Raw genomic sequence first — 22,136 nt, forward strand, 5'->3', positions numbered from 1 at the left:
ACACTCGGCAAACTCACGGGGACACTCGGCAAATATAATACACTCGGCGAACTCTTGAGCACGTGACCTGCACGTGCGGCGTCCGGTGGAGCCCGTGACGGACGTTAGTTCTTTGCCGAGTGTCGACGGGGGACACTCGGCAAAGCTCCAGATATGCCGAGTGCTAGGAGGGACACTCGGCAAACTTTAGTGTTTGCCGAGTGTTGTGATGGGACACTCGGCAAACATGAAGGTTTGCCGAGTGTTTTTTGACACACTCGGCAAAACAAGAAAAAAAATTTCCCTCCTCCACCCTCCAAACTTTTTATACTCCACATGTACGACATTTGGCACTGCATGGTAGAAGATGGACTATTTATTGACCTGTTTGCTATATTTAATCAATTAATTTCATTTAGAGTAATTTGTTGATTTAAGTCAAATTTGAACGGCAGGTGATTGGAATAATGGAATAATATGAGTGGGGGTTTTGCCGAGTGTTGGCACTCAGCAAAGCCTTGGTGTTTGCCGAGTGCCTACCGTTTGTCACTCGGCAAACCCGCCGTTACCCCCGACGCCGTCAGCGCCTATTTCGCCGAGTATATCTTTTCATCGAGTGTTTTTTGGCCGTCGGCAAAATGTTTGCCGAGTGCTCGAGTTTTGACACTCGGCAAAGTAGTGTTTGCTGACACAAAATTTGCCGTGTGCTGTTTGCCGAGTGTAACACTCGGCAAAGCCTTTGCCGAGGGTTTTTGGGTCTTCGCCGAGTGCCTGTGGCACTCGGCAAATTGTGTGTTTCCCGTAGTGATCTCTTGCACACCGTGGGCGGCGATGGCCAAGTTCTGCATGACTGCATGTATCGATGGTGGCCGGAGGATGGCAGCATCACGCCCTGAAGCATCTCGTGCACATAGTACACACACGGGCGCAGGGCTAGGATTTGATGTGAGTGCGGCGCCGAGCTGGGGTTGGATGTACCGGCCTTTGCCAGGTCGGAGGAGACGGCGGCGGCGGGTTGGAGGACACTTCGGAGGTGTGTTGGCGGAGGCGATGGCGCGGTCGTTGGCGGAGGCGATGGCCGCGGCGATGGCGTCGCGGGCTCTCGATCGTGATGAGGCGATGGCGTCGCGGGCGCCTTTGCCTGGATCGGAGGAACACGCATGGCGGCGGGCACGTCGTAGGAGCTGAGGGACGGCCGGAGGGATGTGGGGGATCAGACGGCAGGCGCTACGTGTGCGGAGGGGCGGAGGGCTACGGACGGCGTTGCATCGGTCGATGGCAGACCCATTCGACCGTAGGGCGTCGGGAGGACGGTAATTTTTTGCCCTTTTGACTCTTTTAGCTGTAGAGAAAACACACTATTGTCCTCCCAAAAAGGAAAAATAATAGTCATACCAAAAGTAAAAAAAGAAATAGCAGCGTCTGCCTCCTAACAATGCATTTACGCTATCTTCTATGGAAACGTGTTTATATTGTATTTTATTAGCACATAGTTTATTATACTAAGTAATGAGATAATAATGGTAGAATAAGAACATTGGTTCTATGTAAAGGGCCGAGGGAACGATTTCTCATCTGCAAGTAGTCCGACATGAATCCTGACCAGCTCAAGGGCATCATTTGACCACTGTAAATAGCATGTAATAAACATGAAGGACAAGCAAAGATGCTTTGCCAAAGACAAACCATGGATGGTTTTGGACTTTGGATTTGTCACTAAAGATGTCCACAACAAGCGCACATCACAACGCGAACCAACTCAGAACAAAAGCTACAGCCATAGAAAGATTCCTCTCACAAAACTTTGATCCCGCGCGTCACAACCATAGCAAGATTTCTTTCCTTTTTAAATACTAGTATAGTCCAATATAAAACACCTCGACATCTCGTTTTCTACATGTCAGCAAGCATTTTCATTGTGCTTATTTTGATGGCACCTCTACATTGTTTAATATAGGGAAAAGTCCATTTTACTCCCCTCACCTATTTACTTTATCCGCTTAACCTCCGAAACAAAATTTAGGCTCACTTTACTCCTCCAAGCTATTTCATTTGGTCCAATCTACCCCCTAATTAGTTTTTTTATTTTTTTATTTCTTCACGTACAAGTTGAGTTTTTAATTTCAGATTTTCTCACTTGACTTATAACTTGATACTCTACGTTAGAAAAATACTTTAGAGATTTTTCATGATTATTTTTCATACAATTTTGTATATCTAAGATCAATTTCGTATTAAATATTCCTAACCTAGAAAAATAATCATGAAAAATTTTTAGTATAATTTTTTTAAATAAGGCATCATGTTTTGTATCTGCTCACAAAATTTGAACTTAAAATTCAACTCATACATGGAGGAAAAAAAAAGAGAAATCTAATTAAGGGTAGATTGGACCAAATGAAATAGTTCGGCGGAGTAAATTGAGCCTAAATTTTGTTTGGAAATTAAGCGGACAAAGTGAATAGGTGAGAGGAGTAAAATGAACTTTTTCCTTTATCCTTTAATGTACTGTGTAGCCATGCGAAAAAGGATCTCATTTTTCTTGCCAACTTTGATCCCATGTACATATTTCCTGACCAATTGAACGGCGTCTACAGTCTAGTGATAGACGCAACGCCAGGGCCTCGAGCCCTCTTCTCGCTATTCATGCTGAAAGCTTGGCATCTATGAAAAAAAGAGAGGAAATGCCATATTGTTCGTCAATCCAGAACAACGATCGAGTTGCAGGAGGTGATCTTACAAGAGGCGTTCATATGGGCAGCAGCAGGAGCACCAACACCTTGGTCATATGGTTGCTGGTTTAAGTGAGTAGTAACTTAGCTTTGTTTCTTTTCCATATCTTCTTGCTGATCGTTACTCCCTTGCAAGTGTTCGCCTACACAGTCAGTTTTTGCCCGTTTACATGCTGTTTAAACATTACATGGTGGCTAGCCGTGTCTGTTTAATCTGCCATTTACCCCCGTTTAATAAAAGAAAATTTCTTATTCGACACTAGAAGATGACTCGATTCATTTCTTAACATTGAATTTTTTCCCCTTGTATGACACCGATTTCTATTTTTTATTCCTTATTTGACATTTTCGTCACCTTTTGTCACTTAAGTCGAACGAAACAACCATAAAATAGTCTCCAAAATTCATGAAACTTTTTTTTGATAATAGAACAAATGGAGATGAATCCATTTTGCTTAAAAACATCTATGTACCTTTGCAAATTTCAAATTAAATTCACCAAATCTAACTACTTTTGAAGCATAATGGAATTTTTATGGGAAAAATACTTTCCAAAAAATTATGGAAAAACAACTAATAATCCTTACATGAGATGTAGTCATTTATAAAATTATATTCCACCATAAATTACATATAAAATTACAAAGGTTCTTCTAAAATTTCTGAAATTTATAGTTCTTTGTAATTCTCTATGTAAGTTTTGTTAGAAAATAATTTAATAAGTTATTGCATGTTATGTGAGAAATATTAGTTATTTTCTTATAATTTTAAAAGTATTTTGGTGCCATAGAAAATTAGATAATTTTAACAATAGCGTGAATTTTAATTTTAAAACCATAAAGGTACATGTGCCCTTTTAATAAACATGGGTTTATATTCATTTGTTTTATCACCATAAAAGGTTTCATGATTTTTGGGTGTGATTTAGAGATTGTTTCATCCGACTTAACGAAAAAGTTAGAAGTTGGTGTAGGGAAAATTTTCAAGGGTCAAGAAAGGAATTGAGTCATTTTCCGAAAGTTAGAAGTTGTGTAAAATGAAGAATTTCCTCATTTAATGGCCATTTAGCCTAAATAAATAGCTAAACGATAGGTGACCGATTGTTTAACGTTTAGCGTGTAGGCTAGCATTTACAACCCAAGTTCCCTATCGTGAGCAATGCTCTGCATTGTGTAATTTGTAACAAACTTGGTAATTTCTTCTTCTTAATACAATAATACGTAGCTCTCTTGTTTATCCAACAATAGAGAGGCGATCTAACTGTCTATTAGTTAAGGTAATATAGTAGCTGTTACTAAATTATTAATGGGCCACTGTAACCTTATCAAATGGAAAATATATTACCTTCTCAAAGAAAAAGAAAAATATGGTACATAGATGCTATTTCTATATTTTCATATCAAGATACAATTAATCTTAACAATCGGATGCTTTCATGCTAGTTCTTTTTTAACAATACTAGTACTTTTTTAACACAATAAAAGAAACGATGATATAGTACAGTGTAGTGCCTTATTCTTCACAAGCACAGGGCTAGCTCCATAACGACGAAAATCATCAATTTTTTTTTAGTGGTGACAAAGGCACCATGCTATCAGAATTCGTAAGATGATGATCCTATGTAAAAGCAATTCCATCGTGGATGAGATGATTTCTTCAGAACACCTTTGCCATTCTCTCCTACGGAGACATCGGTATGGTAGACCCCTGCGGCGTCCTTCCACACACGCAAGGAGCCAAGGACAAACACACCAGGCGGTAGCAGCAGGTTCGTTCACACGTAACCCTCTTGGGTCGGGCGGGCTGCATCATGGCATGGGGATGGATCGGAGTTGGGCCTGGGTCAGCTTCCGCCTGGCTCGCTGTCGGCTGTCGGGTCAGCCTCGAGCCAGCCCTGTGCTGCAGCAGCTGCCGGCTGGGCACCGCGCGCCGTCCCACCGTTGGATTAAACAATAGGCCACACATGGGAACGCAACAGGCAGCAGCAGGCCAGCAGCGAACGCGGCAAGTTAATCCCCCCACTAATCCCACCCCACCCCTTTTCGCTTCACTCCCCCCTCGTCTCGCCTCACCTTTCCGAAGCCTTCCCCGCGCGCTTCCCTCCCTCCCCCTCCCTCGTGCTCCCCGCTGGCTGGATCCTCGCCACCACCACCACCACCCCCCACAAAAGCGACCGCCGCCTACTCCCCTCGTCCAGCGGAGCGGGGCGGAGTCCAGCCGAGATCCGCGCGGAGGCGGGACTCGTGTCGCCGGCGAGTCGTCCCTTCCCCCCGAGATTCGGTTGGTACGCTTTGCACCCAGATCCGAATCTCACTCTCCCTCTCTTTCTCTACCTCGCCCTCTCTCTCTCTCACTTCGGTTGGTTCGTTTGCCGTCCACGCTAATCCGAATCCATCCCTCCGTCCGCAGTTCGATCCGCTTAGGCGCTCCCTGCTCTTCCTCAGCTCCGCGCCGCCTCAAGATCGAAGCCACGAGCTGACGCTGCCGGACTTCACTGCTTGCAGCCCGATGAAGGCGCGGCCGCGCTCCGAGTCCGCCGCCGCTCCGGCCCCAGGTACGTCGTGCTCGGTGGTGGCTGTACCCCTTGGCAGCATCATCGCTCAATTACCTGCCCCCCCTCATCCCGTGGTTACCTCGCCGAATGATGCCGCTGTTATTGCGCCCGCACCGCACATTGATTGCCGACACAGTGAAGCGTCGCAGCCTTTTGCATTTTTTCTCCCCCTCTTCATCGCTTTCTTTCGTGGAGTGGTTGTATTTGTGTCGCGGTACTTGGTCGGCTGTTACGTGCTACTGATTGAGTTATGATTGGCTGCTTTCCCTGGATCGCCGATTTAATGCGCCGCTTAGCTTACAGCCTGTTTTCCCCCCCACTCTCTCTCTCCCTCTCTCCTTCTCTCTCTCTCTCTGGTTTCTGAATCTCACTCACTTGCTCCTGTTTGAGTCAGCAGTTATGAGGTTGTAGTACCTTGTCTTTTGGCCTCAAAATAAAGTCCTTTTTGCTGCTAGTACTTCTTTGTCTGTTTCTTCATCGCAAAGATCACTCAAATGCTTGGCGTTTCTGCTGTACTGCTTACGCATCATGTTGATTGCCAGCATTCTTCTCTCAAAAGGGCTGGCTCCATTGTATTATCCGTTTATATGTACCTTCAGATCACTAAGGGAATCATTTCTTTGACTTCTGCAGATAACCATTGGCACGGGGATGGACTGAACTTCAAACTAGTCTGAGGGCTGGGCAGTGCTGAAAATGGTTTCATGAAGCTTCAGCATGAAACCTCCGATGCCGAGGCTTTGGTCTCGGCAGCATCAAGGAACCTCTCCTCCTCGTCCTCAGCATTTGTTTCGGCGAACCAGTCCCCCTTCTTCACGCCACGGTCGCTCTCCGCTCGTGCCCCGGAGCATGCCGGTCCTGAGAACAAGTGCTCCGCGAATGGCATTGCGCTGAAAATCAGTGACATACTCTCTGGTGACTCCTTCGTACAGCCAGAGCAGCCACCATCAGCCAATGTTGGGGTCTTGCCATCAGATGTGTCTCCTCCTATTAGCCTTTGCACTTCAAGCAACTTTGGCACTCCAGCGATTGTCTACAACAATCCCAGCTTCGTTTCCACTTTCAATGGCCCGTGCCAAGGTAGTTCGTCAGCGACCAGCAATGGTGGTCGTTCGGCCAGGAAGGAGAAGCAGAAGAGGCTGGGGGGAATGTACCGTAAATCTTCATCATCCCAACCAACGACATCAGCGGCCTCTGTCAGTAGGCTTCGGAGCTATGATGTATACATTGGATTTCATGGCCGCAAGGCTTCACTGCTGAGGTTCACAAACTGGCTTCGTGCAGAACTAGAGATACACGGAATCAGCTGCTTTGTTTCTGACAGATCTAGATGCCGGAATTCTCACAGCCACGATGCTGTTGAGAGGATAATGAATGCTTCCACATATGGAGTTGTTGTTCTCACAAAGAAGTCATTTGGTAACCCTTATACCATTGAGGAGCTCAGGAACTTCTTTGGCAAGAAAAATCTCATCCCTATATTTTTTGACTTGGATGCAGCTGATTGCCTTGCCAGGGATATCATCGAGAAGAGAGGAGAACTGTGGGAGAAACATGGTGGCAAGCTGTGGATGTTGTATGGAGGGATAGAACATGAGTGGATGGAATCAGTTGATGCTCTTTCTCGGGTGGTAGATGTGCAATTAGAAGTGAATGATGGCAACTGGAGAGATTGCATACTGCAAGCAGTTATTCTTTTGGCCACAAAATTAGGAAGGAGAAGTGTGGTTGATAGGGTGAACAGATGGAAAGGGAGGATGGAGAAGGAGGAATTTCCTATCCCCCGTAACGACGATTTTGTCGGCAGGAAAAAAGAGCTCTCAGAATTGGAGCTCATTTTGTTTGGTGACGTCACTGGAGATGGAGAAAGAGAATATTTTGAGCTCAAGACAAAACAGAGAAGAAAAGGCCTCGCGGTTAGGCGGTCTGCTAACAATCATGAGCAAGTAAATACTGATGACAGCAAAGGTAAGGAGCCAGTTTTGTGGAAGGAGACTGAGAAAGACATTGAGATGCAGAGATTGGATAGTCCATTGCGACATGGGCGGCCATTGAGAGTGAAGAATGGCATAAGGCATGGAAGGAAGAAAAGATCTAGGAAGATACTTTATGGAAAGGGTATTGCTTGCATATCAGGGGAGCCTGGAATTGGCAAGACAGAGTTGGTTTTGGAGTATGCTTATAGATTCTTTCAGAGATATAAGATGGTTTTATGGGTCAGAGGGGAAAGCAGATATATTCGACAGAACTATTTGGCTCTGAGAACTTTTCTGGAAGTAGATTTAAGCGTGGATAGTCACTTGCATGAAAAGGGAAGTGACCGATGCTTTGAAGAGCAGGAAGAGGAAGCCATTGCCAAAATCCGGCAAGAATTGATGCGTGACATACCATTTTTAGTCATAATTGATAATTTGGAGAGTGAGAAGGACTGGTGGGATAAGAGAGTCATAATGGACCTTCTGCCACACTTCGGTGGGGAGACTCACTTCATCATAACAACACGTCTTCCACGCATGATCAACTTGGAGCCAATGAAGCTTTCTTATTTATCTGGTGCTGAGGCAATGACTTTAATGAAGGGAGGTGTCAAGGACTATCCACTGGTGGAAATCGATGCTCTCAAAATCATTGAGGAAAAGCTTGGAAGACTCCCTCTCGGCCTAAGTATTGTTGGAGCTATACTCTCGGAGCTCCCAATAACTCCGACTAGACTACTTGACACATTGAATCGGACACCACTCGTAAGAAATTTCTCGTGGAATGAGAGAGAAGTTCTCAGCTTGAAAAATCATGAAATCCTTGTCCGGCTGCTGGATGTGTGCTTATCCATATTTGACCACGCTGATGGTCCTAGGAGTCTGGCAACTCGGATGGTTCAAGTTAGCGGTTGGTTTGCACCCTCTGCAGTTCCAGTTCACATGCTGGCCCTGGCTGCACATAAAGTCCCAAAAAAGCACCGGAGAGGTCCAAGGTGGAGGAAGTTGTGGCAAACACTAACTTGTGGCCTTGCAACTTCTAGGATGAAGAGATCTGAAGCTGAAGCAGCTGCAATGTTAATGAGGTTTGGAATTGCGAGATGCAGCGCAAAGCCTGACCATGTACAGTTTCATGATCTGATCAGGCTATATGCTCGACAGCGCGGAGGCACAAGAACGGCTCAGGCTGTCGTCCAATCAGTGTACCTCCAAGGCTCAATCAAACATTCTTCTGAGCACCTGTGGTCTTCCTGCTTCATGGTTTTTGGATTTGGTTCTGATCCTCTGTTGGTAGAACTGAGGCCATCTGAACTGATGTTCTTTGTGAAACAGATTGTTGTGCCACTTGCTATACACACATTTATAACATATTCACGGTGTAACGCTGCACTGGAGCTGCTGCGCCTGTGCACTGATGCGTTAGAGAGAGCAGCTGAGTCCATGCTTGCTCATGCTGGCAAATGGAGAGAAACATCATTCTCCTGCTTTAGGCAAGCTCAGTCGGAAGCCCAGTACACTTATCTTTGGCAGGAGCTGGCTATTCTGAAAGCTTCTGTATTGGAAACAAGGGCCAAGCTGATGCTCCGAGGTGGACAATATGACATTGGAGATGACCTGATAAGGAAGGCAATATTTATCCGCACATCTATCTGTGGCGAGCACCATCCTGACACCGTTTCTGCTCGAGAAACCCTTAGTAAACTCACAAGGCTTCTTACAACTGTTCAGCTTAGTTGATTCGTATAGTTTAGGAGTTCACAATATATTCTTTTCAGTGTGGCTTTTCATGAACGCCATACAAAATGCACCAGATCTTGAAATAACAAAGTAAATTTGTCTTCAGTATTCTTTATAACTCTTTTTTGTTGTTTTCCAGCATTTTGTTTCTTGCTTCATAAATATGCTAGCATTGGAGTAAACTACTGTATTTTGTTTTCTGGACTATTGCAACTGCATGCACAAAAAAAGTAGTGAGCTAATGTGTAAGTTCGCATCCCTGGATGATAAGGTATTATAATATTGCTCAAAGCTACAGTTTTGTAATGAAATAATGAAATAATGATCGAGGCCATTAGAGTACATACATGAACTGTTTGCATTTGTTGTATTGGTTGAAGAGCTGGGCATTGCTTTTATGGCTCTGCAGTTGCAGAGTTACATCAGATGCAAATAACATTTGCTTTAGAATGACGTGGAACCCTGAAATTGCACCATGCTGTTATCAACTTCCACGTTCCTTTGTAAACTTGCTGGATGTGGTACATTACTTTTGGTATAAACAACATTAATGAAAAGCAACTAATTTATCAACAGTAGATTTTTGGGACTGATTTGCCAAGTCCTGGCATGTTGACTGATCTTCGTGTCATCGTGTGTAACCTAGTAAATAAACTCAAGACAGATTTGTCAGTTGGCCCTTGGCTCTTATAGTCAAATACTGGATATGTGCCATGATCATAGGATACATTTCATTTTTTTGTGAAAGTCACAGGATACTTTTGTATATCCATGCATTACTTCAACAGCTATGGTAGACTTAGCATTAAATCGGAATTATGTGATGTCAATATGATGTTCAATAATTATTACAGTTTTTATTTTAAAAAATCGTATATTACATTTTTTTCACAGGATGCACTGGCACTAATGTCTACTAGTTACCCATTGTGTACATTTCGATCTCCGTACTTCATATAGTTTTGTACTCATCTCAGTGCTACAACTTCCTGTGCATCGGTTGCTATGACCTTGTCTGTTTGTCATCAACCTTTTCTGTCATTAATTCACAAGAGTTTCTCCAACCATATCCGAGTGCACATTTGTACATTCTAAGTCCTAACTGTCTCCAGTAGGCACCCTGCTTGAATATGATCAGTACAAATGTGAAAATTATTTATACTTCGTTCCACTTCATTGAGCTGGGAGTTGGGACTCTTGTTAATATCCAGACATGTTTTGTAATTTTAATCATGCAGGGATGCTGAAAGTGTTAATGATGGATTCAAATTTGTTCTACAGAAATTGATAGAAATTACCAAATTCTGGGTCTGGATGCAGCATCGGGTTTGTTGCAGGCAATCTAACCTAAGGCAGAATGTGTCTTCTTTTTTCTTTTTTCCTTTTATCATGTGTTTATCACGGAAGATGGATGTGACACTTTATTAAACCTAATTATGTTAGTATATTAGCTTATCTTGCAGTCGAGCTATTGATAAACGATGAAAACACAACTTTACAGTCTATTCTCTAGTAGAATATCTGGCATATTTATGAGTTGCATGTTTAGTTAATATCGTAATTTGTAGAATAAATCAATAATCAACGAACTGCAAAAGTAAATACTGTGAAGCTGAATTCACTTTAGGAATTTACATGTAGTTTTTATTTATATTTTCAAAGATATATATTTTTTTGAGTGAATTCTTGATATCAAAGCAGTGCTCTTTCAAGTGATGGACATATTGTCAAACCATGCTGCCTCAAGTCTCAAGGTAAGCCTTCCCTGGGTCACTTGATCATGGTAAATTTGTATATTCTTGACATTAATGAATTATACAGTATTACCAATTTGCCAGACATCTTGCAAGTTGAAGTTTTTGTGAGGTTATTCAATGCTGTTGGAAAGGTAAAACTCTTAGCTGCTTCTTTTAATCATCGACCGTATAATGTGCATTTGATGAATTCGTGAATATTTTATTGTTCACTTGCATATTGTACCGGCTGCCAAATGTGGGTTGGAACTGTGTAATATGACTGTACCCTTCATTTGTATATTCACTGTCCATATTGTATATGTGTTATAGCTGCAGCTCTGGTAGCACACAATTATGGTCCTTTGACAGGTTGTAGAGGTTCAAGATGGCATGTTGGCTTGTTGGAGGAGTGACTTTTTATGTATCATTTCTGACATTTACACACTGCATACATCCAGGTTGGTTCAATTCTGTTGACCTGTTGCTTGTGACTGTGACTTCTTTTACATAACTTGTAGACAATAAAATGATCTGTATCACTTCTCTCAGTGTCTTTCGGCTAATTCTACAAAATCATTTTAGTAGTAATAGATACTTTGATACCATGCCATATGTCATGAAATCTTTAGCCAAGGTAAAACTTGAATATAGCGGGCAACAGAACAAAGTGTTTAACTTTTAGTTGCTCCCGTGGAAAAATAGAAGCAATAATGTTAGTGCATTGTAAGTTTTGAACTATCCTCATGTTATTCGATTATCTGGATAATGCTACAACCAGAGTGATGGCTGTGCTAATAATTTTCTTCGGTTTTCAATTTACACCCTTTTTTCCTTTGCTAAGCTATTGAATTTTGTTTTAATGGAGTTTGTAAGAATTGAGATTTTTGTGGAGACTGTTTGAAAATTCTCCTCCATCTGTCCAGTTTTGTGATATCTATGTTTTGTTTAATTGAAAACGGTACTACTGTAGCTGATACTTTAGGCTATGGTTAAATTATGCACACATTTATCAGGGGGGCCTTATTGATGAGTGGTTAGAATTAGTGCACGGCTAATTATGTTACTTTCACAATGCCAAATAAGTGAATCTTTTTCTGTTACTCTAAACAATAATTCTGTTACTTTGGTTGATGAGGATGATGCTTATTTGGCATTGTGAAAGTAATGGTTTGTATTCCTCTCGTTCTTGTTATTCTTATATTTTCAATCTGTTTAAGCCTGCTGTTAGGAAGCTTGATATCCTTGCTAGAGTTGTGATCCTTTTATGATTGGAAAAAGTCCAAATTACTCCCTTCCGCATAGCGAAAGTTCAGATAACCCCCTAAACTATGTTTTGGTTCAATTTACTCCCTAAACTATGCTATTTGGTTCAACTTAGCTAATTTGTCCTTTTTGTTTCTCCATACACAAGTTGAATTTTAATTTGAGACTTTGCAGGGTGGTAGTGGACATCATAATTTATATTAAAAAATATTTTATGAATTTTCATCATTATTTTTATATAATTTTGTATCTCAAGGATAATTTTATTGTTAAATATCCTACCCTATCAAAATAATGATAAAAAATTCATGATATATTTTTCTACCATGTCTTATGATGTCTCCTACCATCTTGCAAAATTTGAACTTAAGACTCCACTTGTGCATAGAGAAATAAAAAAGACAAATTGTGTTAAGGGGTAAATTGAACCAAATGGCATAGTTTAGGGGGTAAACTGAACCAAGAAATACTTTAGGGGGTTATCCAGACTTTGGTTATACTTGAGAGGAGTAATTTGTCCTTTATGATTTTTGTAACATCACGAAATTATGAAAAAAGGGCACTTGATAAAAATAATGTTAAACCTGAGCTAGTAGTTGCTGCAGTGGAAAGGGGTCAAATTTGCACTTATTCTGTTTTGATATTGCTAAAATTGTGAAAATTGGTGGCTGGTAAGATTTGGCTTAGCAGTAAGGACCAGAATGTCAGAGCACTGGAGATACATCAAGTAGGTATAGTGGAAATCTGAACTTGGATTGCGATAACTTGCAGGTCAAATACACGAGGAACCTATGCGGTAGAAGCTGGGACCTTTCTGCTGCAATGTTGGAGAAACTGACCTGAGTTTCTTGGAGGCAGCTTGGATTTGAAGAGCAAGCCAGCACGAAGAGTGGCACACCATATGATACCTGAAGCTTCATACACCATCCAGGATTGAGATCTGTGGTGATCACGCCATGTGCTCCGTGATGATTTTGTTTCATGACGCTCTGTGCATTGAACAGAAGGACAACAGAATTGGGCAGCTTGGGGTTCCTTTGTCTGATGGAACATTGACTGAGAAAGATGGGTTTCCGTCGGACCTCTGGATGCTATTGCTCCTGACAGATTAACTCCTGCTCGAAGAAAAGCTCCCCTTATAAACCTCTGTATTTTTTTTTGAAAAAACTAAAAAACCTATGTATTTGACAAATCAAAACAAAATCGACCCAAATCCTGTTTCGTCGGTGGATTCACGAATCCTGCCACGTCACGCTCGCATCTATACGTATATGTGACGATCGAAAAACCTGTATCCTCCGTACGCTCCCAACTAATCCCGCCGGCAAAGGCCGACTGCGACGCCGGAGTGCCTCCGATCAAGGCGGATTGACGGCGGCGGCGATGGCGGGGTTCTGGTCGTGGCTGGCCAAGGTGGCGCGCTTTCTAATCCGATGGTGCGGCGGCGCGGCCGGTGACGGGCCCCGCGACCCCGAGCTGCTGTCCAGGCAAACCATCTGTAAGCAGATGCATTGCTTGCGTTGTGTGTATGGAACTCGAACTCGCTGATCCCATCTGCAACAACCTAACTGTGCGTGGTGCAGTTAGCGTCAACGAGATCGAGGCCCTCTACGTGCTGTTCAAGCGGATCGACCGCGCCGCCGTCGAGGACGGCGTGATCAGCAAGGTCAGTTGTTTTCGCTAAAATTGCTACTGCAGTAGTGCGCTAATCAACACGGTGTGAATTTTTACTCCTAAATAAGAATTTGCTTTAGAAAGGTCAACCACGCCCTAACTGTTCGATGTAGTGCAATGCACCCTGTATGCATGGATTCTGTTCATGTCCAGATTTTGATCCTTGGAAACCATGAACACATGCACTTACTCGAACAGGACGAAACTAACGTACAAGTGCTTAACACATGTTGTGTCCAACCACCTATTTTATCTCATGTTCATGCTTGTGTCATTTTTGTTTGCAGGAAGAGTTCAACCTCAAAGTCTTTGGTGCCAACAAACAACACACTATTTTTGTTGACCGGGTATGTTATATACGCTCACATTAGGCGCTGATGTATTTGTTCCAACCTCTTTTTTTCACGTTTTCCTTGAGCACGGCCCTTGTATACATGCTACTTAAGGACACCAAGTTGCTAAATTGGGTATAAATGGTTGCATTGGACATCGAGCAAATCACGTGTTTACAGTTACATGGATAAAGGAACGAAGGGCTTTGTTACCGTGGCTCCATGACCTCTTAAGATTAGAGTCAAATTAATCTCAACCCTTGATCACATGTTCACTTTCCAAATTGTAATGAATGGAGATTAGTCATTTCAGCTGTTAATTAGGGAGGAAATTCCGTGAAGGTAATAGTGGATATATATAAAAATCCATCACGTGTTTAATTTGTTCCTATGAGGGATAGAAACACTGACTAGTAGACTTGGGGACAAAAAATCCAGTCGACCAGATTAATTTCCATAACAAACAGCTACTATATAGGGTGAAAAATCTGCTCCTAATTAATATGACTAGTTGACTTTCCAAAAACCCAACCATCACATGTTGTCTACAATTAGGAGCAGGTTTTTCACCCTTATTTTGTTTCTCTACAAATAAGCATGCTCTCCTTTGTTTTTTTGGCTAACTGAAGCACGTGCTGCCTACAAACAAAAGGTAACCTAGGGAGCAGAATCCAGAAATAACTTTAGAGAAAATCCAGCTAGAATCAAGTGCCCGTTTGGATTTTCCAAAAGACAAATATAATCATTAGACCTTCTAGGAGCTAATAGGTCATCATGACTACTATGATCTAGTTAAATACGGTTCACGGTTATTTTGAGGTATCTTAAAATTTCCATGAATGAAACATACACAATGTTTTCTTATTTGCTTATATATTTTCATACTTTTTCAGGTGTTTGATTTGTTTGACTCAAATGAAACCAAGGGACTTGAATTTGAAGAATTTGCACGAGCTCTTTCAGTCTTCCATCCTGACACTCCTGTTGATGATAAGATCAAGTGTAAGTCAATCTTGTTTTCGTTGTCTTCATCCATACCATATAGCTAGATTACATTGCTTTACAATAAATAATTAAACTGCAATAACTATGCTAAAACTCCATTGCCATGTTGATTTCTTATCAAATTTTGATGGAAACTTATGTTAATAGGCAAGCTCCCTAGTGTATTGTTTGTGTGATGCATCTACTCAACTGTAGATAAGCGGTTGTTGTTCATGATTTGGTATCATGATTAGTTTAATTTCTTACCATGCTTAAAATAAAAATAAGGAGTGCTTACATAAATTTCGTCTTTGTAGTTGCTTTCAGACTGTATGATATCAAAAGCCAAGGCTTCATCGAAAGACCAGAGGTGATCATGAAGTTGTGCAATAATTATTATCACTGCATTACCTAATAACACTTAAATTCTGATAGACCTTTGTTCTGGTTACAGCTGAAGCAAATGATGGAGGCCACCCTTGCTGAATCAAATCTAAATCTTTCAAACGAGGTCATCGAAGTCATCATTGACAAGGTATTAAATTTCTATGTAATGAAAGAAGTTAGAACCATAAAAAATAACTAGTGTCAATATGATTATGGGAAACCTTTCTAAACTACTAATCACAGTTGTGCAAATTAAACCACTTTGTCATGGCAGACTTTTGAAGAAGCAGATACAAAGAAAGATGGAAAAATTGATTTCGAGGAGTGGCATAGCCTTGTCATGGCACATCCTTCTCTACTGAAGAACATGACTCTCACGTACCTCAAGTAAGGACAATTCAACTCCACTTCTAAGAAAATACAAAAGGAAGAATATCATCTTTTTGAAGAATTCCAGTCAACTGATGTCATAGTGATTGTGGAGGGGTTCATTTCTCGAAAAATTACATTCTTTTCGAAGTAATTTACCTCATGGAAAATTGACATGCATTGGTGAGAAAATAGATGAATCTCCTGAACGTTAAAGTAATGATAACTTTAAACACATGAATTACTTGCTAAGTTCTTATGAATCATCGCATGCTTGATAGTACCGATAGTTTTTTTTTCGAAGAATAACCGATAGTTTATGTTATGTTTAGTGATCTATGCTAAAGTTAGTCTCGTATTTGTTATGCAGGGATATCACCATGACATTTCCAGAGTTCATCTTCCACTCACAAGTGAGGGAATCGTGATGTGTAATGGGTCCACAAAACATAGGCAAACATAAAGGAGAGAATCTATCCATTATTGCGGCAACTACGCTGTATCCATATTCTTTTGTTGTATTACCTACATGTGAAATCCATACCATCATGAGTTTATAGAAAGTTGTCCTGTGCCTCCCTCAGGTTCACGAGACGTTGTTTTAGCTATAATAAATATGCTTAACAATCAAGAAGGACAATGAAATAACCATCATATCCTTACTTGATCCTCTCAAAAGTATGTATTTACGATTTCAAAAGTACAAATTGCAGACGCACAAATAGTGCGATGGTAGAGCGCCAAGGTGCAGCGCAACCCGCCGGGGATCGAACCTTTGCGCTGCATGTCACGCGCCAACCTCCCTGGGCTGTGACATTAAAGGGGGCAGATAAACATTTACCGGTTCAAATACTTGACAATTTATCCTAATGAAAATGACAATTTATCCTAATGAAAACACTAGCTAGCCATGACTATAACAATTAATTAGGCAACAACAATGCACAAAAGCGAACAGTTTGCAAAATCAATATATCTTGTTCATTAAAATTTCTCTCTACGATTCTTCACCATGTTGAAATAATCAATAATCGAATATGTCATGACCTTCACTGCAACCTCTCTTTCAGCATGAGACAAGAAATTAAATAAAAAATTGTAGCGTCTTCCTTCCTATTAAATAAAAAATTGTAGCGTCTTCCTTCCTAGCGAAAAACCTGTTGATTACCTGTATCAGTCTGATATAGTACTCACTACATATTAGTGTCAAAACAATAAAAGACACATAAAATTATAGGAAATAGGGTTTTTACCCTTACCTGGCGGAGAGCGGTGCGGTTACCCATACCACAAGCAGAGTGAAGTTAGGGCACCATAGTCCTTAATCCTGCACAATAAAAGCAAGTCTGAGTACAATTATACATGGTACTCAGCAAATCCTAGCGTCAAAATTATAGGAAATGTAAGGGTGATCAAAGAAAAGGATATGGGTTTTGTTGTACTCAAAAATTCATTTTATGCAAGGTAAGGTGGATATTTGGAAAAAGAAAAGAAAGGAAGCATTTTTACTGTGTTGTTACTTCCCCTACTAGTTCCCAAGTTTTAAAAATCCCCAGAGACCATCAGGGTCCCTCTGGGTCGGCTTATGCCTTATTCCAAAATTACTCTCTTAGGGCCTCAACCCTTCCTCACCATCACACAATTTGAAAACACATGATTTCTAATCGACGGAAACTTTGACTATGTGGGCCCATGATCGTGAGCCTCGGCTATCCAGATAGATTTATAACTCTGCAGAGTTTGCACAATTTACCCATACGTTCGGCCAACCCATACCTTTGCACTAGATGGTACTGACCTACGAGATCCATACCCACCCATGCCTATCCCTAGACAGCCTACCCTAGGTCCATCCACAGATATACTGGGGTCTCAACGGGGGCGACTATCATCCGCTACGCGGATATCCTCTCGGAAAAGTGTGCACAAATAAGCAAATAAGCGGGGCCTTTGCCCCCATGATCTCTGAACCTCTCAATCAACCCGTGCCAACCGCACCTAGGACTTAGGCAAAGGTCCTACTCCAGCATATCCGTTGCCCACCGTGGCTCCTTAGGATGGACTCCTAGGTTCAGCCAGCGGGGTATGAACCAAGATCTCACATAAACAGGTAATCCCAAAGGATGTGCCTTTTCGGCACGCATGGTTGCATGTTACACTAGAAAGATTTGCCCGTGAACCAATCCTTATACGACCGAAGTAAGCTCTTGGAACAGGATCCTCCACCGAGGCCGCCCCCTTATTTCCACGTCTTTATCTTCTAACTCTTTAGTTGGTTTGTTTTAGATTTATCACTAAAACTCACACCATTTTGGATTTTCCATGAAAATCATTGTATGTAAAATATTCCTATGAAATTCTATTCCTAAAATGACGCTCGATCATCGATCTAGTCGTGATCGGGGTCATTTATGGGATTTTGGCTAGAAGTGGCTCCAAGTCAAGGCAAGGAAGAGAATAGATGTGGGTTGCTCCTATGGTTTTATAAATTATGCAAGTCAAATTATTACCTTGGTTTATTTTAATATTTATGAAAAAAAGGGCAAAAATATGATTAGGGGGGGATGCTAGGACTTGCCTTCATCGAAGATCCTTAATGTTTCCTATGGCGACAAGGTCCTTGGTTTCTTGTCTTTTGGTTCCTTAGTTGTGGACCAGAGCCTCGTCATATATGGGCTGGCAAAACACACAATAGTACAATCAATCTAACAATCAATCAATCAAATACCTAAGGAATTGGAAAAGAAGGTCGAGGGGTATCTTGGGAGTTACCTAGCATTGGGAGATCAATTCCCCAATGGTTGATGAATAATTCATTAATCATTTGGAAATAGGTTCCTTAATAATTAATGAATTTGTGTGGTTGGACTTTAAAGGTGGTTAATTTCCTAGGGGTTTCTGGGGTTTTGGTCGGGTAGCACTAGGGGTTTCTGGGGTTTTGGTCGGGTAGCACAACAGCTAGGTTGGGATGATATTTGGATTTTGGGCGACCGGCATAACGGTCGGGTTAGGGTGCGAGGTTTTAGTCGGGCAGTATCCCGACTAGGTTTATAAGAGATTAGGGTTTTGGGATAGATCCTAAGGGTGATGGAAGGGTGGTGGATCAGAAGTAGTTCCAAGGATGTTACACGGTGAATCTCTCTACAACCTGGGGCTTAGCCCTTTAGCGGGTGGAGATCAGGTTCCTTGGGGTTGGGTTTAGGAAACTCGTATGACGAGAGCTCGGCTTTGACCCGAGGCCCTGCCCTATGGTGGGTGGAGCTCTGACAAGTTCCCATGGGCTTGGGTAACTCTAGGTTTGAGAGCTGGCATGACGAACTCACTTCGACCGCTAGGGTGGAGCTTGGACAAGATCAGGCGACAAAGGGGTTTAGGGTATATCGTTGTCTTCTCAAACTCATCTCCTGGGCTTACACCTACAACGGGAGATGATTGATAGTGACTTGGATGTAACCCGATATGGAAAAGGAGGGTATGGATAGGTTTAGAATATTTCCTAGGATTTTTTATGAATTTCAGGAAATTTTTGGGGTGTGGAAGGACTCTAAGTAGGTGTGTACTCACCGGGTGTATTCAGCATTTTCTCAAGGGCTGGCATAGGTGGGTGGGGGCTGCGACCACTGTTTCATGGGCCGACCCTATGGGTGCGTGGACCACCACCCCACGAGCCTTCGGTCCACAGACCGGGTGCAGGGACACGGCAAAGGGGATAATGGGAGGGGGCGATGACATCGGGGTTGGGCCCGTGTGGCAAGGAGAGGAAGTGGGATGGGAGGGTGACGACATGGCTGGGGAGGTGCCGGGGCCAGGCGACGCCGCCGGGATGCCATAGGTGCCACCACGCGGCTCACCGGGAACTGTTGACGCAAAATGTGGATTTTAGGCTTTTACGTTGAACAACACAGAGGACCTGAGAGATCTGCTTAACTCCAGTGCAGGATCCAAATTGGCTCGCGAGTGGTGCAAGGTGTGCCAGTCAATTTGATCTGAAAATTGACAAGGTTAACATTAAATTCCTGAGCTGATCGGCGACGAAGCCTTTCAAACTCATGGGTAGGCGTTCTTGGAAGATAGGTATTCAATGTAATCATGCACTGTAAATAAATAAAAGCATTAATGGTATGTGCCATGGGCTATATGAGCCGACGGACTAAGATAAAACAATGTAAAACAACAGCCATAAAAAGAGTCCTTGTTCATCATGCACACATTAGATAAACTAGCAGATCTAGTCAATGTCTTGATAAGTATATTGAACTTAGACAAGGTAACACGAATGAGAAGGCATTGACATCAATCTATTAACCTAAGAAATTAGAACACAGCAAACAAGGACCTCTTGCCTACCGCTTACAAGCTAATTAAGCTAACAGATCTAATTAATATCATAATAAGTGTATTGAACTTAGAAAGGTAACACGAATGATAGGATATTAACTTCGACCCATAAACTTAACAGACAAGATTGCGGCAGCAAGGCCTCGTACACACACCTATCGGCTCAATGACGCCATCGCGCTTCTGTGAGATATAGATGATACCTAGCCGATGCATCAGCTTTCAACAGTAGCGTTCTGACGTTAGGGATCCGACGACTAGCAATACGAGGGGCAGGAGTAAAGATCTATCAGACCTAGCATATGTAAAGCAATAAAAGCATGCAAGATCTAACCAGTCGATACAATCAAATCATTGCTGAACGCTTAAATAAGGTCAAGGAGCCGACGAAGATAACCTAACTAGATCTAAGCCATTCAATAATTGTGAGTGCTTGATAAAACTAAGAGATCGATATGATGCAACTTAATAAAACCAAACAACTTGATAATTGTGAGCAACGTCAAAGACAAGCAGAATATTGGATAAAGCCTAGAAAGTTCTACTTGCAATCTAAGATAACTCGATAACTAGCCACACACACAAATATCAAAATATAAGACTTAACTTAGAAAGTTTCGATAAAGCATGTGATGATCGGGTGACAGTACTTACAAGCTCGCCTGAGATCGAAGCCGATGCAGTCGTGCGCGCAGGAAGGAACTCGTCGAATCTACTGTACTCCTAGTCCTAGAGTTTTGGTGGCATGAGCCCAAAGGTTGTATTGATTGATTGGTGATTATTACAAGGTTCATGGGTTTATATTTATACCCTGGAACAAGCTAAAATCCTAGTCGATTATGACATGACTATTATAGCTATTCCAAAAACTACTAAAGATAAATCTCCACGCTTTCCCTTATTTAGTGGAGTCGATTTCGCTTTGGATCGGGCCTCCTCCGGTCTTCCATCGGCTTCTGGAACCTTGGTCTCCCGCGGCTAGTCCTGGTCAATGTGGAGTCATCAACGGTCTTTATCTTTTTCCTTCATCGGCTATCAGAACCTTATCCACAGTAGTTAGCTCTGGTCAAAAACCGGTGTCAACATGAACATGCCGAAAAGGTGCTCCCGGTCGCCATTGGCCTCGCGAATTAGTCTGGGAGGGAGAGGGGAGCAAGGAGAACATGCCTAGCATGTTGGGGAGATGAGGCATGGGTTGGAATGGGGTGGCAAGGGGAAGGCTCGGGCTTGCTTGGCTTAGAGGGGTGTAGAGGAGAGACCAGGGGTGGGGCGCCTTTTATAGGCGGGAAGGGAGCGGCAGTAAGGACACGTCGCTAGGGAGGATGAGGGCGAGCGGGCTACCGTGGCGGTGAAGGAAAGGTGGGGGGTGCTCTATCGCCAGAGTTAATGGCGGCTACGAAGGGGAAGGGGAGAGGTACGGCGTGCGTGCGTGCATGTGCCTAAGTTGGGCAGAGAGGAGGGAGGGGAGAGGATAGGAGGAGGGTGAGTCCGGGCGCGGCGGCGCAGTAATTCCGACACGGCGGCGGCGGAGGAATAGCCCGCTAGAGCAACGGTGGCGCTGACCATGGGCCGGTCACGGCTGCTGGTCTGGGCCACAGCGAGACGTGCGGGGAGGAGCAGCCTTGTGGGCTATGCATATGTTGGGCCTGGTGGGCTATGGATATTACAAATATAAGCAAAAGGTAACCAATCTAGAGCAACTTATATTATGCATATGTTGTAATTCTGAGCAAGATAGCAAAGCAACACAGATATGATCTCAATCAAAAGCATCTTTAAATCTACACCTCTGGTCTGGCTCCCAAAAACCCCCACCTTACACAAAGTAGATCCTATCACGATACCCCCTATCAGCATAGGCAGTTTAAGCGAACATAAGAACATGTCATACTCATTGATAGATTAGGCATGCAAATCTTATCACCATGAACACATAAACATCCTATGCAATCTATCATTGATCATAGATTGAAAACAAAGCAAACCCGGAAAGAGCATAAAACTATAGAAGTAGGCACTTAGATCGCTAAGAATTGGAACCCATCTATTACTTCACCATGAATGACTGTACATCA

General features: G+C 42.6%; 2 protein-coding genes across 3 annotated transcripts; both read left to right on the plus strand.

Moving 5' to 3' along the window:
- The first annotated feature begins 4,761 nt into the window (after positions 1-4,761).
- Positions 4,762-9,119, plus strand: LOC101752613. Of its 2 annotated transcripts, none has more exons than XM_022823875.1 (3): positions 4,762-4,995; positions 5,121-5,265; positions 5,899-9,119. In XM_022823875.1, the coding sequence occupies exon 3, from the start codon at positions 5,970-5,972 to the stop codon at positions 8,976-8,978; it is 3,009 nt and encodes a 1,002-aa protein (XP_022679610.1). In that variant the 5' UTR covers positions 4,762-4,995; positions 5,121-5,265; positions 5,899-5,969; the 3' UTR covers positions 8,979-9,119. The 2 variants fall into 2 exon arrangements, with proteins under 2 accessions (XP_022679610.1, XP_022679614.1); XM_022823879.1 differs by having other exon boundaries at positions 4,762-4,991.
- Positions 9,120-13,360: 4,241 nt separating this feature from the next.
- LOC101757352 (calcineurin B-like protein 3) lies at positions 13,361-16,291 on the plus strand. The gene is made up of 8 exons (XM_004954868.2): positions 13,361-13,475; positions 13,561-13,643; positions 13,939-13,998; positions 14,877-14,985; positions 15,285-15,337; positions 15,422-15,502; positions 15,629-15,741; positions 16,094-16,291. The coding sequence occupies exons 1-8, from the start codon at positions 13,361-13,363 to the stop codon at positions 16,149-16,151; spliced, it is 672 nt and encodes a 223-aa protein (XP_004954925.1). The 3' UTR covers positions 16,152-16,291.
- The last annotated feature ends 5,845 nt before the right edge of the window (positions 16,292-22,136 follow it).

Source organism: Setaria italica, chromosome I (genome assembly GCF_000263155.2).
Source record: "Setaria italica strain Yugu1 chromosome I, Setaria_italica_v2.0, whole genome shotgun sequence".
Lineage (NCBI taxonomy): Eukaryota > Viridiplantae > Streptophyta > Magnoliopsida > Poales > Poaceae > Setaria > Setaria italica.